Genomic DNA, 19864 nt, shown 5'->3' on the forward strand with positions numbered 1-19864 from the left:
CTAGAAACAAGAGTCCATAATCCACCCTTAATAAATCTAATACTATAATACGAGGAATGGTTGCCAAGTCGAAAATCGCCCCAGAATTAATAAACTCCGGTAAACTTGGGGGTCAGGGGTTTTTGGCCACGAGGAATCAATTGGCGCCGGTTTTGAAGCGCTGCGGTCGAGCAGTTCGGAGTTACAGATAGGATATTTTCAAACTTTATTAGTTCGCCATAATGGCTATAGATACTTTTCTCCACTCTTATAAATGTATGCTAATGCGAACCTTACAATTGGGTATAATATGAAAAAAACACAACTACTTCGATTTAGTAGGAACAACATATGACGCAATGCTAAACGAATGGAATTTAGTTGTTGTTTATTTAGTTATTGTTATTAGTAGTTGTTGTTATTTGTTTTAGTTGTTGTTGTTTATTTAGTTGTAAACTGCTGTTTGTAGAAAATGCAACACCATGAAGGAATCATCAGAATCAAATGAAATTCGCAGCAAATGTCAATTATAGGATATTATGCAAATTAATAAAGTTTCAGAGCCATCGCGCGTGCGTGGCGCGCGCAGCGCCCTCTGAATTGATGCTGAAAGCGTATAAATAAAGTGCTGTGCCGGACGTTGAAAATAGTCTATGATTATTTGTTAGTGGCAAACGTTTAGTGAGACCTGAGTATGCCTCCACGACGGAAGAATAAGAAATTCAAGCAACTTACGGAGTTTGAACGAGGGAGGATAATCGGCCTTCGAGAAGGAGGATTTTCCTATCGCGCAATAGCAGCTCGTATGCAGCGGAACAGTTCCACAGTGATGCGAGTTTGGAAGCAGTGGACCGACGAGCACCGAACAACTCGAAAAACAGGCACTGGACGACATAAGGTGACGTCAGAGCGCGATGATCGACACCTGCTCCGCATGGCGGTGAATGATCGCACAGCTTCCTCCAGGCAGCTGGCAGCACATTGGTCTACTGCTACAGGTGTACAATTGTCGGCTTCGTCAATTCGTCGTCGTCTGCTGCGCCGTGGATTGCGTGCAAGGGTGCCATAATACAGGATTCCCCTCACGGCGGATCATCGACGGCTGCGTCGGCAGTGGGCTCTTGAGCACAGAGACTGGCGAGCTGATTGGCACCAAGTTGTCTTTTCAGATGAATCACGCTTCAATTTGTGGACCCATGATGGCCGTGTTCGTGTTAGACGTTATGCCGGTCAACGCTGCCTTCCTGAGTGTATTATTGAACGACATAGTGGTCGAACACCCGGAGTTATGGTCTGGGGTGCGATTTCGTATCATGGACGATCCAATTTGATACGAATTGAGGGTAATCTCAATAGCAACAGATACGTCCGTGAAGTGCTACAGCCCGAAGTCGTTCCTTTCCTTCAAGGCATCCCTGGAGCTATCTTTCAGCAGGATAATGCACGCCCACATGTTGCGCGGACTGTTAGGGACTTCTGTTCAGCACAACGCATGCAACTTCTTCCTTGGCCTGCTTATTCGCCGGATATGTCGCCTATTGAGCACGTGTGGGATATGGTTGGTCGGCGTCTCACTCGTGATCCGCGTCCTGCAGTTTCCAAAGACGAACTTTGGTTGCGCATACAAGCGATATGGAATTCTCTTCCTCAAGCAGATATTCAACATCTGTTTGACTCCATGCCACGTCGTATAGCAGCACTTATTGCAGCGCGTGGTGGCTGCACCAAATACTGATTTCGGACGCTTAATTTGTTTCTTTTGTTTTGAAAATTTCATCATTTATTTGTATCAGTACAAGTCGTTTCTGCATTAAATTTCATTTGATTCTGATGATTCTTTCATGGTGTTGCATTTTCTACAAACAGCAGTTTATTTAGTTTCAATAACTTTTCTTTATAATGCAATAAAATCTGGCGAGCAGCTATTTAAACAATCGAACACTTCGTTTGTTTATTTGTGGCTTGAAGTTAGGCTCGCAGAAAATGCCGTTCATGGGTTAAATTTAGTAGGAACAACACAACCTGTGACGTAGGCTATATTATACCCAATTGAAATATTAATTTTCGACAACTTAAACCAATAATATACGAAGGAATTAATAATTTAATTGTAAGGTTCGCATTAGTTTACATTTATCAAAGTGGAGAAAAGTTTAACTTTTGTGTTAAAATCACCGTCAACAAAGTCCGACATTTCAACATTCATCAGATTTCAAGCTACATTTTCAACATGCAGAACGCACCTCTACATGAAATTCTTCAAGGAGCCGGAATTTTGGAACAACAAGCGATCAACTCAATTCTACCCGCAAATACCGTCATTGTCAGAATGCTTCTCCATTACGCCGAACAAGCTTACCCGACCGTCAAAGTTGCCGTACTTCACCCTGAATTTGTCGCACTCTTTTCTGCGTTACAACAGCGGATGGCGCTTATGAAGGAATGGCTCTTCTCAACGATATCAGCGACCAGAACAAGGCTTCCAACTATCTATACGGCTAACAACTATCGATGAAATCTTCGGACCATGCCTCAGAAGTGGGAACTACGAAGATATGAAGAATCGCGCTATTCTTGCACCATTGAACGACGATAAGGACAAGATCAACGAGCAGATTATCGCTATGCTCCCAGGCGAAGAGAAGACATACACAAGTTTCGACTCGGTAAAGGATCAACATGAAGGGGGAATTCAATCCGCGCCTGAATTCCTGAACTCGATCAACATCGCCGACTTGCCTCCACACAATCTGAAGCTCAAGAAGAACGCCATCATCATGCTTCTCCGAAACTTGGACGTCTCTGAAGGAATGTGCAACGGAACACGATTGATTGTCACCGAACTTTGCAACAACATCATCAAGGCTAAGATCATCACCGGTGAACACGCAGGCCGACAAGTACACCCTCCAAGGATCACGCTCGACTCGAGCAAATCACAGCTTGGCGCAACTATACAACGGCACCAATTCCCAGTTACTCCAGCATTCGCCATTACGATACACAAGTCACAAGGCCAAGCATTCGAATTCGTCGGCGTGCTTCTCCTCACGACGGTCTTCGTGCACGGAATGCTCTACGTCGCGTTTTCAAGAGTCAAGCGTCAAAGTGCGTTGAAGGTCCTGCTGCCTCCTGAGAATCCAACCCACACCCGAAACGTCGTATGGAAGGAAGTCCTGAACAAGAGAAACTCACCAGCCGCACCTGCCTCTCCGACAAGAAACTACCTGGACAACATGGAAGACTTCGCAATCGATAATTAATGTTTATGCTATAATTGGTTTATAATATGTTTCTTATGTATGTATATATGTTTGGTTTTTCTAAATAAATTTGTCAAAAATATTGAACTTCAACACACTTCAATCTTTACACTGCTCACTTTGTACCATTTCTTTAATTGTATAATTTTTTGTTATCAATTACATTTTATTTCCTATGACTTTTCAAACTTTGTATAGAATAGTTCCCTTTCCAAACTCTGTTTAGATAGTTTAACAATGGTGTGCACTTTAACCGGTTATATTTTCACCAATGGTTTCACAAATTTTCTTATGGCATGTATTGTTTTGATAAATCACAATTGAAAATTTAAATCTTCGAGTTAGCTTCGATACCTGTTTTCTCCGAGGTCACCTTCTGGTAAAATAAAAATGAAGGAAGAAGAAAAAACAACATTTACAAAGCTTTGCGTGCGTGTACAGTGAGCGAAAAAAATGAGGATCACCCTGAATAACTTTTAATCTAATGATCGGATCTTCACGTTTTAGGACTCAATCATTAGCGCAGATGATATTTTAAGTTATGAAATCAGACACAAAAACGTACTTTCTCTGAATGAGCCACATTAAATAAATATTTACCATTTATTTAATGTGGTAATTATTATTATTTTTATGCTTGTATTTTCATTAGGGGCCTCGGGGCACTGTTAGTTTTGGCTCTGCCACTAACAACAGAAAGGCTCCTGTGTGTTTGCAGACAGTGTGTCCCCTGATGAAGTGCTGCTCTGTAAACACACAACTTTATTTAAATTTTATTTAAATTTTATTTAATTTTATTTAACTATTTTTGAGTAATTTTTATTTAAATTATTTTTGAGTAAATTTATATTATTACTAGTTTACTATCTCTTGCTAATTTCTTCTTTCGGCCAATAATTTCTTAGGGGGTTCGGTGTGAACTGCCCACTTTCGTCTTTCATTGGCCTTTCTGGTAAGATTTTCTTCCTTTTGGTTCCTGATTGGTTATTTACCAATGACCCTTAGTTTTTTTAAGGCACTGCAGTACTGAGGAAAAAAAACTTTTTTTTTATGAAATTATGATGTGTGTTTTTGGATGGCGTGTGGGAGTTTGTTTTTGATGTTGTGTTGTATAATACCATGAAATTTAATGAATATGTTTTCGTGTCCAGTGGAATGGTTGTGAATTACCTTTTCTCGAAAGTTAAAGCCATAATATGTCTTGATGATTGTTTCTCAAAAGTACGTCTGTATATCATCCATTTTGCAATTGTGTTTCCTCAATAAGAAAAATAAAATAGAAGTATATCTTAGATGAACTCTTTTTCCATACACTCGTTACAGCAATGCTGTATCGTCGTCATGTTGAGTGAGTAGCCATATGTTTATATAATAGTTAGCACTGATAACAGTGGACTCACAAGAATACCTTAGTTTCTAATATGCGTTTCTCTTATTTATTTATGCTTGTTTTTTTTTTCGTTTCACTTCTAAATTTTTCTATTTTGCTTTATGACCCAATGGACCTATTGGGTTATTCATTTTTTTTATCAATGCTTTTGCTTCCACTATTCGGCTATTTTAACGTAACTTAAGAATTAATATGTAACTTTGTTAAGATGATTTAATCATTAATTAGCTTTCCACCCCTCATACATTCCTGTGGGTTTACCTCACCACATTCTCCACCGGTTTTTGTTATTTTCTCGAATTTCACATGCTTAAAAAATATTCAATTATCTCACCATATTATTGAGGATTAAATATTCAATTTTCTAAGTCATGTTAAACTTAACCTGTAATTATATAATTCCAAGTACGTATTATTATATAATATTAAAACTAAGACGGCAGTTTTGGATAGGAGACCTGCAGTCTTGGGCAGAAAACTTGCATGCCGGATTATAATACTGAAAAGCTTGAATGGAAGACTTGGAAGAATAGATAGGAGGCCTGCAAGCTTGGAAAAGGAACCTGACAGGAATCGGTCTGGGGGACTACAGGCTTTGTCAGGAGACTCATTCGCCTGGGAATGAGACCAAAGAACTTGCATATAGTACATGAGATCTACATGCTAGGATAGAAGACAGCGAACTTGATCAGAAGATCTGAGTTTGGGCAGGACACAATGCTTGAACGAGAGGCTGGAATATGTAACCTGGGACTAGAAATCTGTGTGCTCGAATAAGAAATAATTTGTATGCTGTCTAAAAAGGATTCATTGGGCAATTATGATTGTATCATATGCGCTTGTTTAATGAATTATTATTAAATAATATCTATTTGTGTAAACAATTATTTTTTTAATCTGTATCGATTGAAACTGTTTCTACTTGAAACCTACTCGTTATAGACTCTTATGTTTAAAAAGAGATAAAGGGAAAAAACTTCATGCCTGACAATTATATTTTGACTAAAAATCTTAACGGATTCAGATAATGAATATCGATTTTCTGTCATCATGATAAATTAGCGTAAGAACGTGTTACTGGTATCATTTACTTTGAAAACCAACATATTTAGCGAGTTTTCCTTTAATTCAATTAGAAAAAATTATATCTTCAATATTGTTTGCCTGAAAAAGCATTCTATTACGATTTTAATTCATTATAAAAACAATTTAAATTTAACCAAAACAACAATTACGGTATGAAAATACAAATCCATTCATTTAAGTAAAAGTAAATATCTTCGGTCAAAATAACTGCCCTTTTACGCTAACGACAGAAAAAAAATTCAAAATTCCGTTCAATAATTCTAAACAATAAAGATTTCGCTGAAAGAGATGGGTATGAAATTCCAAAATCGATTAGAGGAAGAAGCATTCAACAACGGAAAGAACCTTTTACGTTCCGATAAAAATTCTGTTTCGTTTATTATTTTCTCTCGGTTCATTTATGGTGAAAAGTTGCCCGAATTATTGAAAGCTTCCAAAAAATTGAGAGCGAAATCAATGTAATTGAAATTATTATTTTTGATAGAACATTCCATTCGATACAGCAATTAAATTATTTCTGTGAGTGGAAAAGAAAGAGAATAATGTAATGGCTGCATCTAAAGTTACATAAATGAATCTCTCCTAATAGGCCAGGCCATGGGAGAATCGTTCGTTTACTAACTCTTCGAACTCAATAATTTTTGGTGTACTGCTGATAAAAGAAACACAAAAGTTCACCATTACAATTTGGTGTCAAAAAAAACTCTTTCGGAAACATTAAAATTGAAAGAATAATTATTTATGTTCACAGTGGATGTCACGTTCATGAATAAAATTATTATATATATTAAAGAGGAAACATTTTTTGATAATTACCTTCCTTTTATTTGAAAGCTATATTCAAATATAAAATGGATACTTTTCGGTTAACAGTGCGCAGGAAAATTTAACTAATTTTTTTTTTTAGATTTAAAATTTTTTTTTCTTTAGGTGTTTAAAAATAAATAAAATTAAAAAGTTCGTGGAGGTCTATATTTTTTGGAGACTTTTCGCTTGCGCCCAGCTAACTGAAAAGTACCATACAATTTTATCACAAATGTGATTCTAAAGCAGAGTATAAAGTGAATGTCATCTGTCAGCCAATGGCAGCTGTCAACAGCTTTACACTCATTTTATACATTTTGTTCATTTTATACATTTCATTCATTGTTCATTTTATACATTTCATACATTTTGTTCATTTTATACATTTCCTATTCTTAAGAATGAAAATGGTGCAGTTTTTTTCTATATCGGGGTAGTCTAAAAAAAAAATTGCTTGTAAAGATATGTAGGAACCAAGCAATTTCTTCCCGATCAATACGAATTTAAATCCAGGATATTATAAAAAGAGTTCACGAAGTACAAATAGAAAACACGAATGTCAAAAGCTAGAAAAGAGAAAGACTAAAAAATGGACTCTTGTGAAATCAACTAAAAGCCTTCTGATCCAAAATTCTATCGTCTTAGAAAAAGAAAGGAAAGAAAATGTTTTATAATAACGTTACAGTGACTTTCACAATATTTAACGTTTAATGTTTTGTTTAGAGCTGCTACCAAAAAAAAAACTATTTTAACTTAAATGTTTAGATATTTTTACGGATCAGATTTAATCACAATCAAAGCAAAATATCATAAAATTGTTTTCTTAGGTACAAAATGTTGCAAAAGATGAATATTCATGGCACAAAGAAACGTATAAGTTATTTTGTACAGCTGTTATTGAATTCAATTATAAATAGCTCAGAGCAGCTGCAAATGAATACTACAAATTATCCAAAATTTTGATTGGAACTGTGCGAAAAATTTACACTGGAGAATAAATTTTTCGTTGCATTTTTACAAATATTCCGAAAAAATTAATTAATATCATTAAGAGCCTTTATGTAAAGCAAACATTGACCTACAGACTCATTTGATGTTTAAACAGGAATAAGATTGTCTGCATTTTTATTCATTTGAAGAAAACAACCAAGAATAAAAAATAAAAAAAAGGATGAAATTTTAACACCACTTTAAAAGATCCTCATTTCATCTAGATTCAATGCTCAAAAATTGTCTACCTTAACACTATTCCAAATAAATATCTACTAACAAAGGCAAAATTATCACTCTTTCATACTTCTTCTCGTTTAAGTCCTACAAAAATCGCACTTACTTGGGGCACTCTATTGAAAACGCAAAGGAAGGAGGCCGAGAATTACTTGACAAAGATACAGGATCTATGCAAAGCAAAACTATATATAGTATTGAGGAAGCTGGCTCATGACAGGAGTGCTTAGAAAAAGAAGCCTTATGGGCCAGTGGGTGCGAATAGGATAGTTAGGTATGTATCTGTATCGAATAAACAATGTTAATTTAATGTTACAGTCATTTAAAAGAGCCATTTTAATGCAGAATTACTTTCACCTTTTGAAAAGTTACAGAAGTGCGCCATTTTTAATGGAATTGAATTACCGTTGCCCCCGCCAAGAAACAAATGCAACCCTTTCCTCGAGGTTATGTAAGAGATATTTTAATTATTTATTATTCTTATATAATTCTAAATTTTTTTTAAAACTATTATTCTCAAGGAGTATTTTTTATCCTATTTAACTTGAGTCTTTACATCATAAATATTTTAAGTGTAATACCTTAATCGTTATCATATTTGATAATGATTAAGGTACATTTTCTAAAATTACTTCCAAAACGTTGAATATTGTACAAAACATTAAAAATTAAACATGGCAGATTAAGTCAGTCAAATGAGTTAGTACTATGTCTTTTTCAATTGCTTTCGATTTCCGTTAATGCTATTATTATAAAAGTAGAATGTTGTAATTTTGAGGAAATTTTCATGATTAAGGGGTAAAATAAAAATCTTTGACTTTTGGTTTAACTAATTGGCTTATTTTCCAAAAATAACACCTAGAAATTACAAAGATCAAACACAATTAAAATAGAATTATTTGTTAAAGTAGTGATCGATAAAGTTCTTGTAAATTTAACCTATAAAAGTTAATAATCTAGTTTTAAATTTTTTACACTCACTGTATTTATAATCCTTCATTAACCAACTTGAATAACTGATAAAATAAAACCAATATTTGTATTAATAATAGCTTGAAAGGGTGTTTTTCGACAAAGAAACTCTATCAATGTATGAACAAAAAATTATTGTATTTATTATTTTCGATCAGCTGGCATTCCCCATCAATAAATAGCATATGAAGAATTCAATCACATATATTATTTCCCAAAAATATATTTATTTCTTTTTGGTAGAAGTAGTCCTTTTCATGAAGAGGTAAAATTAATCACAGTCTTTGTTTCATGTTACTCAATAAATCTTTTTTGTTTTATGAGAAGAAAATAATCCTCGAGTAAAGACTTTGCATCCTTTCATAGCACTGCAGGTGATAATCGCACTTCGAAGATCATATTTGAGTTATCAAAACAGAATCCTTAGTCAAAAGTGAAGACAAAAACTTTATGTAAAACGGAAGTTTTCATTTAATATTTGGGCGATGAAAAACCTCATACGCTAATTACTATTGAGGAAGGCATGTTGAATGGTAGGTCAGAACGTGTTTCTCCTGGCCTTTCTCAAATAGTTATTTGCAAGATTGAGTTTTCTGTATTTTTCTCGCTTCAGATACCTAATGAGCAAACATTTTTGACCTTATTGATGAAGACTTTCAGATGAGGACTGAAGAATTTTAAAGACTATATGTATAATCATTAAAGTACAATTATTGTGGGAGAATTCAAAACCTTTTAAAAGGTTTATAGAAGACACACTGCGATGGTTTGTTTCATTTCTCCATTTCGTAAGTTTATAAATTGAAGAAAATAATATTTTACTAATCTATGCAAACAATTATCAACAGCCAGATAAATCTTAGCTTTTAAATGGGCGACTATAGCCTATTAAGTGAATGAATAACTAATTTTTTTTTTTATAACCGACTTGGAACAGCCGATCAAATTTTTTGAATTTACGACTACTTATATTCAATTCCGTAGCCTTTTAATTTTGAGCCCAATATAGAAGACAAGGGAATTCCTGAATTAAGTATTGGGAGAAATTTGCCTTCTAGGATGACTTTTTGATGGAAATAACTCGCATTTGCGTTAACTGGTGAGGAAAACCACGAGAACCTCCCACTGTTAGCTTGATGGAAAAGGGACTCATGATTCGTCTACTACTGACGATATTTCACTTCAGCACTGTAGTCGGTGCAAGTCAGATGCGGAATTTGTATCGACCAGCTATTACTGGGATTCATTGGAAGGCTCTATATCACCTTGGCCATCACGGTACGATAAATAACTATTGTAATGCATGACATGGATTAAATTTAGCATTCTGTAGGGGAAAGAAATCTATCAGAAATCGTTTTAAATAGATATTCGCCAATCCATAGCCTTTCAAATGCGTTCCCAACAGAAATCTTTGATTGAAATTCTCTTAAAGAAATTATTTTAAATTGGAAAAGAAATGCCTTCCAAATATCCTTTTAGAAACTTAAAAACCATTTTATGTTTTCAAAAAAACTTACAAATGAATAATTGTTTTCCTTTGTATACTTTTGGAAATTTATTCAAATAATTGTTTATCCTATATGAGCTTTTGTTGTGTCATAATCCATTTATGAAATATGATGTTTACGGAAATGATGTCTCCTGTACATGGCGTTTATACATAATTTTTTTTTTTTCATTCACCATAAATAACTGCAACTTTATAAAACAGAGGTTAATCAGTTGAAAAGGCCAATAGGTTGCACATTTTGTTAATAACTTTTCATCCATGCATATATCTCACGGTATCTTATGATAAGAGCAATTTATTGTATGAGACTGCAAACATAAGAATACAAATTATTTAAAATTTATTTTGCTATTATTTCTACAAGAAAATAAATAAATCAACATGAAAACAAATAATTAACGCAAAAATCATTAAAGATATACTTAATAGTAGTAATAACTTAGGGTGTGACTGGTTGCAGACGTTTTTTGGGCTCACATTTTTTTAATATTGAAAAGAAGTTTGGTAATAAATTATAAATGTAATTTTTAATGAATGGACGAAGGAAAACGGGGATAAGGAACATGGGAGATACGCTATTCATAATTATTCGTTTAACGATTCAAATCGTATCAAAATTGTCCTTCAAAATTACGATTCATTCGTATCAAAATTATAGTAGATTTATGTTTTTAATAATATAGTCAAAAATTACGATTAAACGAACCCAGATTTAGCTGCATTTTGACTTAGTTGCAGAATTTGCCAATTTTTTTCGTTAAACTTTAAAATTAGGTAACTTCTAGACCTATTAAAATGCAGTTTTCAATAATTATAAATAAATGTAAAATTAAGATTATAAAAGTTCCTACTGAAATGCGCACGAGCTGACAGTTCATAAAAGGGATTCCGATTTTGAATCCTTATACGAAGTTACGCTTACTTCTAAAAATTACAGTAATATATTACTTAAAAAAATTAAGAGTGTGACCTAAAATAATCATATAAGACTTTTGGTGATATTTATTCATGTCTTGATGTGTTTTCATTCATATTTTATTTTGAATGCGGAGATATTCGTTTCAAGTCATCCTGTTTTTAACTTCATGCAATTCATGAGAGCGCTGCAATAATTAAACAAGAATATGAAAGATGATTTGGTTTAAATTTTATCCCAATAGAATTTAAATCTGTGCAAATGGAATAAAAACATTTTGGCTAAGTTTAATAAAATCTCAACTATATAATATTGAAGTTATCAAGAAACAAAAACGAGTTTGGTGTTCGGCAGGATTCAAAATATTTAAGTATTGATCGGAAATAACGCGCTACAAGTAACGAAAGTACTGTAGTCGATATTGTAACTCTGTTCGTAGTGTAATGCCCTATTGTTTTTAAAAGTGTAGTGAAATACAAAAAATCAATAGTAGGTAATGATTCCTAGAAACTGCTTTTAGCGTTAGTTGAATAAAGAAATAGAATTCATTTTCGGACTATGATGGATGCAAATCTTACGCAAATCCATCAGCTTAAAGTAATTCGGATTCTATTATTTCTTAGTGGAGTTTTAGACATGGAACGAAATCACAAATATGTGATAATTTTTTAGCAATCAATATTCGTTGTCAGGAAAGGCGTCAAAAGTTGAATGTTGTAAGAAAAAAAATTGTTAAATTGGTTAAGAATAATAATTTGGTTCTTATAAACAAGATATAGGTATTTCTTAATAATTTCCTATGACTAAATAAGTCTGTTATTATTCTAAACCAAGTTTTGAAATTTTTTTCTTTCAATTTCTGTTTCATTTCAACTTATTTTTAATTAATTTTAAACTTTCAATATGAGTGTAAATTGAATCGTCCCACAAATTCCGTCTTCCAAAAGTAGCTAAGCAGTCATTTGAAAGTAATTTGTAATTTAGATTTTTCAAAAAAAAAAAAAAAAAGTAGTAATTGCAGTTATCTACATCTGTAATAAAATAGTTGCAGTTAACAACAAAAAATGTAGCTTTTCCAACTACTATATGTTCATAAAAAATAGAAAAAACGTGAAGAATAAATAAAAAGCAAATGATTTTGGTGTTGCTTGAATCAATTTAAGGATCCCTATCGATCTTACAGCTATTGCATCATCAAATGCAATTTTTTTCCTCTCATTTGTCTACGATAGTATCTTTGACAGACCTGAGAAAAGGAACAAAAATGCAGACATCGTCTGAAAATTTTCAACGTGTTACCCTATAATTTTCGACTGCTATAGAACGGTCGAGTTCTTGGTCGATTCGTCTAGCCTCTCTATGCAATTTCATTCAAATGCACATCTTTAATTAGCTTCTCTGTATATCACTATAATAAATTGATTTTAAAATACTTTAATAATCATTCGGTTTCACGACATAATGGAGTTTGTCGTGAAATTTCAAACATGCTGTTAGCACAATAACTTTGTATTATTTCGATATGTTATAGGGTTTAAATATTCATCCAAGGTTTAAAATGTGATATCACCAATCTTGTTACACATTTTAAAAATACTTGTACAAAAGAAAAGAAACGTTTGAAGGGTTTTAAAGTCATATTTTAAGCAAATGAGGAGACGTTATCAAAACGTGCCGAATCACTACTAAGGATTGAAAACATTAAAACTAAAAACTTGAGGGTGAATTCATCTCTTTTCAGTTTCCCTAATGCGTAATTTATTTATTTTTTACTCGAGTTCTTATTGTGATTTTAAAATTTGTTCGTAATACGAAATTTGTTTTCGGTATAAAAAATAAAAGGAAAAAAAAACGAGGGCAAAATAAATGGCCTAAAAATAAATTATTTTGAACGGTTTGCTTTCGTGTATGAAAATTTTGTCTTTGAAATGGATTTTATTTGACTACCTGCCAATGTGCAATTTAAAATACCACATTCTTGATTTTAAATTTCCGACTATTGGCCAATAACCTTGAACTAAGAGTGTCGTTAGCTACTTGTCGGGATTAAATTTCAATAAAAAATATTCTGAAGGATAGGGTGCTACGTTGACTAGTCAGGGTATACTTTGTGCCCAGTAGACCAAAGCAAAAAAGCACAAACATAAGTACAGAAATGGACATTCGGTTCTCTAGACAAGAGCCTTCCTCAGTGTCTAATCACCGGTTGTCATTTGGTAATTTTATTAGCAATGTCATTCGGTCATTTTTTTTTATCAATGACATTTGCCAAATGCCATTTGGTGTTTCAACGCAGAAGAGAGTTCTTGTCCAGAGAATCCATTTCTGTACTTTCATGTGTGCTTTAATCACGTTGTTTTTCACTTTAAAAAATTGTTGTTGCATAATAATATTTACATATACTTTTCATTTACTTTTTTTGTGTGTCAAATACTCAAATTATAATCAAAAAACCATTTTTTTTTTCAGTTTAAAAATGTTTTGCGTATTGAATTTTTGAAGGTCATACACATTATGAAAAGAAACACTATCCTACTTTAATGTAGAAACACTTTCAGTTTCTGACTTTTTTCCTTCTTCCACTTTGAGAGTTATTTTATAACCTTAGAGGTGTCATGCGATTTCTCATACTTATTAATAAAGTTTAAATATTTCAGAGGTTTACAGGGCTGGCAGTACGAATAAAAAAAAGGTGTTTTTGAGCACCCAATGTCAGAAAATTAAGAAATAAAATGGTAACTTTTATCATTACTGTGGTTATTATATGTATTCAATTTACATTAATAATTGCAAATATATTGCATTAATAATTGTAATTATATGCATTAATAATTGCGTTGAAATTCGTAAACCTAGCTTGCTAAGGAAATATTTAAAAAATATTCATAATTTTGTTGCGAACCGTATTAAGTAACTTAGTGAAAAATTCCAATTTGAATATCTAAAAAATGTAACTAATCTAGAAAATTTTAAAAATTTAAAAAATTTAAATCCAGCATAGTTTTTGTGAAGAAATTTTTCGCAGATGTCATTTTGTACTATGGAATATAGTACAAAATGAGCAGGAGCAAAAACATTGTGCGAAATAAGCCAACAAAGTACAAAATGAGCAAACATAGTATAAAATGAACAAAAACAGCATTGGCACTAATTAGCCTTCATGGTGGATTCTTTGATAGAACTCACCAGGTATTACGTTACATTGAGAGGAAAACACATTCATCTCAACGGGATTCTAGCAGATGATCCGTCTACACTTCCGCCGCCATTGCTTGAATTTTAAACACGGGTCACCAGAAGCAAGCGCTCTATACCCTGAACCGACGTAGCTCACCGTAGGCTATGCAAACAACCGCTCTGTCTTTGCAATCAGCCAGGTTAACTGGAAAAATCATTAGTATTTTTTTAGTCAGCTTAATTTTTTAGGCTCATGCTAGTGATCCCACATACCTTTAGGCTAATTAGAAAACACTCTATTCGTTGCTCAAGTAGGCGGATTTGTTTCAAACAATATGCAATAAACCCAGAGTTGCCAACCCCTATTGTAAACAACCTTATTAAAGGTACCCTGTACTAAGCCTAAGCAAATTGCGCCTGACTGAGCATTCATCGAACATTTCCTAATTTTTGTCCAATGGTATATGCTGATTGCTATAAACCTAAAAATATCAGATGGATTAGAGAAACACTGAAAACTCTCTCGATTAGTCAGCCTCTTTGCAAAATGCCTGTGACATTTACAAAGAGTTGTATTTTCTAATCAGTCTATGATCTACCCCTAGATACGATCAGCCTAAATGAACGAATCTGAAATTGTTTGTAAAAATTTTGTATGCAAAGTGTTACACACTCCTTGTTCCATTGTTAATAAAGAATGTTGACAGCCTAAATGATGAACTGATCGAATCAGCCTAAATGAACGAATCTGAAATTGCTTGTAAAAATTTGGTATGCAAAGCCTACCCACCTCAACATATTTAAAAGTAAAGTGGATTCTTGACTCTTATAGTAAAATCTTGCCTTTTTATTTTTTTCCTATTTTGAATTTTACGGATTGCAATAAATCAAGTTGAGTAGTACTTAATATGCTTGTAGCATATCTCATAGCATAGTATCTTTATAGTATATCTGTAGCATAGCTTGTAGAATAGAAAGAGACAGTGTACAATACGCAAAATAAAAGGACCATCCCTGTATAAATTTCGATCTAATGATCGGATCTTCGCACTCTAGGACTCAATCTTAATGGTTCGAGAAGGTGACCTAAAATATTCTAATTAGTTAAAGTAGACGAAGTTACGTAATCAGACGTACTTCTTCTGACTAAGCATACCTTTTTTCGACGGATTCGGTTTTCTGACCCTCAATAGTTGGGTCAGGAGAGGTGTCGTTTGTATTGGAGCCCTTAATGTAAATTTTGCTTTTGCGCATTTAGCTATATCCGCCCGGTAACTTTTTAAGCGAATAGACACATTTTTGAACACAATTATAATGTATCGCACTCTATTTTAAATCATAAACCTTTCAGTGCTTCGATATTGTTTAGTAAGCATTTGTTTATTGACGAAAATTATAATTTGTGTGGTTATCAGCTAAAGATTAGAAAGTAAATTTGATATAAAACACTTTGTTTTATTTCGTCATCTGAGAATTACACTTTTAACTGCTGTATTTCTTTAACGAAATTAATTTTTCTTTTCAATCGTTTGGAATATTTTTTAACCTCCACAATTGTCTTAATACTGCTATTATCATGCTTGTACAATAGATTTTAAACATTTACAAGATAATAACTAAAATGAAATTTTGAAATCATTTTCAGCAAATTTCTGATTTACATTTAGTAAGTAAAGTCAGATTACACTATAAAATAACAAAACTTAAGCTTTTCGTAGCTTTCAGTTTTCAAAATATTTCTTCAGCTGAAAAAATGAATTGGAGGCATGTTTTCTTTTCCATTTAAAATTTTCCTCCGTGTTATTTTTTCATCCATATTATTTTTTCCATCAATATTATTTTTTAAAATATAAAAGAGAAATAAAAAAAACACACAAAAAGACACTTATTTAGCACTCATTATTAGACACATATTTAAAGCACAAATGAGAGTACATAAATTGACATTGTTTCAGTTATATAAACAAGAACGTCTAAAGGTAGTATATATATATATATATATATATATATATATATATATATATATACAGTACCGCTCAAAAGTATCAGTACACCTAGAAACTTATAAAAAAATGGCAAAATTCAAAGTGTTATAACTTCTTTAAAAATGATCAAAAATGCTTCTGCTTTAGCTCATTTTGAAGCTTAAAATCTCTACTTTTATGTACTTTAATTGTTTTTAATTAATATATTTTGCTACTATGTACAATTACACTCTAAACAATCATAGAAAATTGTATTAATTTTTTGTGAAGTTTGTCGCAATGTACGGGCACAAGGGGGTTAGATATTGTTAATTTTTATTATACCATTGAAAAATTTGGACTTTTAGCTTTCCTTTAAAAAAAAAAATTCCAAAAAAACATGTTTTTTGACGAAGTTATTGTCAAATAAAAAAAAAGGTTTTTTTTCAGAATTTAATGATTTTTCAGCAATTATAATGAATTTTAGTGTAATTATAATATGATATGAAAATTTTTTAATTAAAATAAATTAACATTTAATATTTCTCGATAATATTATTTCATAATTTATTATAACAATTTTAACTTTTTTTTTCGGAAAATATAATAATGAAATAAGAATCAACGTTTACAACGTTGTGTGCTGCAATTATAAAAGCGCGGGGAGGATATTTTGAAGAAAGCAAAATATGATGTAAAATATTTTTTCATTATTATATTTTTGTTTTCAAATTTTTTCTGAGAAAAATACGAAAAAATAAATTTCAAAATATTAAATTGTAAACGTTGATTCTTATTTCATTATTATATTTTCCAAAAAAAAAAGTTAAAATTGTTATAATAAATTATGAAATAATATTATCGAGAAATATTAAATTTTGACTTATTTTAAATAAAAAATTTTCATATCATATTATAATTACACTAAAATTCATTATAATTGCTGAAAAATCATTAAATTAAAAAAAAAACCTTTTTTTTTTATTTGACAATAACTTTGTCAAAAAACATGTTTTTTTGGAATTTTTTTTTTAAATGAAAGCTAAAAGTCCAAATTTTTCAATGGTATAATAAAAATTAACAATATCTAACCCCTTTGTGCCCGTACATCGCGTCAAATTTCACAAAAAATTAATACAATTTTCTAGGATTGTTTAGAGTGTAATTGTACATAGTTGCAAAATATATTAATCAAAAACAATTAAAGTACATAAAAGTAGAGATTTTAAGCTTCAAAATAAGCTAAAGCAGAAGCATTTTTGATCATTTTTAAAGAAGTTATGACACTTTGAATTTTGCCATTTTTTTTATAAGTTTCTAGGTGTACTGATACTTTTGAGCGGTACTGTATATATATATATATATATATATATATATATATATATATATATATATATATATATATATATATATATATATATATATATATATATATATATATATATATATATATATATATATATATATATATATATATATATATATATATATATATATATATATATATATATATATATATATATATATATATATGGTATTTTCAACATTTAAAGATTTTTTTAAAACTATATGTATTTAAACATCTTATTTTTATTTTTTTGCAGTGCTATATCATATATATGTTCAAAGAACATAATAAGAAGTGAATGTTCAACGTTTTAAGTTCTAGATCACTCGAAATAGCCATTTCATTTATATCTAAATGTGATTGAAGATATTATTATTTTTATTTATATATATCACTTTTTTGTAAATACCTTAATATTTGAACAGTAGATGGCGGCAGTAGTTAAAATTTACTTAATGACGTTACGAACAATTCCTTTTTTTTTCTAGTTAAGTAAATAAATAGTACTTTAGTATGTTATTATAGGAAATTGTAAAATGTATAGATATAATTTTATTTTTTTTAATTGGCATTAAAATCGTTTGAAATTTGTTGATTTTCCACAATTTTCCTCAGCTTCAACAAGAGTCAGTTTTAAACTTATTCAACAGATGGCAGCATCAAAGGAAAAGTTTAAATTGCTTTATGAGGTATGCTAAAAAATATTTAAAAGATGTAATATGCTAAAGTGAGCGTAAGAAATCGGATTATTTTTTTCATATAACGATATTCATACTTTTTTCCAAGCCTACGGCTTTTTTTACAGTAATTTTTCTTTTCTTACTTCGACTATTTTAAAGCAATATTTAAATTTAAAATGCAATGCGGACGAATTAGTATTACATTTTTAATACAATATGACTTCTTTAGCAATAAGGAACCACTCACTGAGCGACTTTTAGCTTGCGCTTGCGCCCCCGGCTAAGCGAAAAGTACCACTTATTATTAGTAGTAGTACCGTACCCCCAAAAATACAATCCTGGAACTCCTTTTATAATTCCTTTCGGATTGTTTCGAGCCGGGCTCATCGGATACTATTTTATAGCTAAGATTTTTTATACTCATTTAATACATCTTGTGAAGCATAATGCATAAATGCATCTTGTGAAGAATATACTCTCATAAATTATAAAAAAATGAGCATAACTCAAAAACTATGACCATAACGCATAGAATTAAATGAGTCCCAAGAAGCACCTAACATTAGATAAGATCAGAAAATCAGTAAAAAACATTATCTTGCACAACTTCTAATATTAGAAAGATACCATAGGTGGCTGTTTGCTCTGCATCAGAGCCGTTTTTAAGGATGGGCCCTGGCCCAAGACCCCGAGTTCCAATGGGGCCCGTAAAGTCTAAAGTTTATCACATTTAGTTTTTTTTTTTTTTTTTTTTTGAATCCCAACTGATTTGTTAAAAAAAATTAGCTTGTGAGAAAGATTGAGATTAAATATTAAACGAAATAATTGGTTCAGTCATATGTATCATCCATGACGTCATGTTGCAAATGATGGAATAATACGTTCTTGTAGAAGGAGACTTCTAAGGATAACCCGAAACTTAATTTTTAAAGGGGTGGTTCGTTTTACTCATTTGCTGCACCAGCTATACAATTCCAGGAAAGGGGATTTTGGCATGCTAGCCAACAACAGTAGAAAAATGCTTATGTTTCTTTTTATTTTTGAAAAATTAAAATTTTTATTTGATGGAAAATTTGAATTATGTGTTTCAAATAATACTTGTTTTCTTTAATGTATTGACCTTACCTGTTTTTTGAGAGGCAAGTTTAAAAAACGAAGTTAGTAAATTGATATTTTTCTTTTAAATGAAAACAATACAAAATTATTATATGTACAATTAAAATAATTATTATGAATGTGTGACAATCTAAAATTTTTACATTTAATGAATTAAAAAATATTGACGATAATTCGATATATATTGCAAAAATTCATGTATCAAATCAAAAAAATTCATAGCTACTAATAAATATATTATGATTAAATAAATAAAATTCTTTTTATGATGACATTGTTTGCTTAGAAAATATATTATTATTATTTTTGTCGAATTATTATTGTGAAAGGAAATTTTCCCTAGTGTAAATTTAAAGAATAATAATGAAGGAATTACACTAGACTGAAATACTATACTGAGCACTAGACTGAAACACTAAAAAAATGTAA

General features: G+C 31.3%; 1 protein-coding gene across 1 annotated transcript; it reads left to right on the top strand.

The window, feature by feature from the left end:
• The first annotated feature begins 2534 nt into the window (after positions 1-2534).
• LOC147814373 (ATP-dependent DNA helicase PIF1-like) lies at positions 2535-3242 on the top strand. The gene has a single exon (XM_087155332.1). It carries the CDS (start codon positions 2535-2537, stop codon positions 3240-3242), a length of 708 nt encoding a protein of 235 aa, XP_087011458.1.
• Positions 3243-19864: the final 16622 nt, after the last annotated feature.

Source organism: Parasteatoda tepidariorum, chromosome 2 (genome assembly GCF_982258835.1).
Source record: "Parasteatoda tepidariorum strain Cologne lab strain chromosome 2, Ptep-v5.0, whole genome shotgun sequence".
Classification (NCBI taxonomy): Eukaryota; Metazoa; Arthropoda; class Arachnida; order Araneae; family Theridiidae; genus Parasteatoda; species Parasteatoda tepidariorum.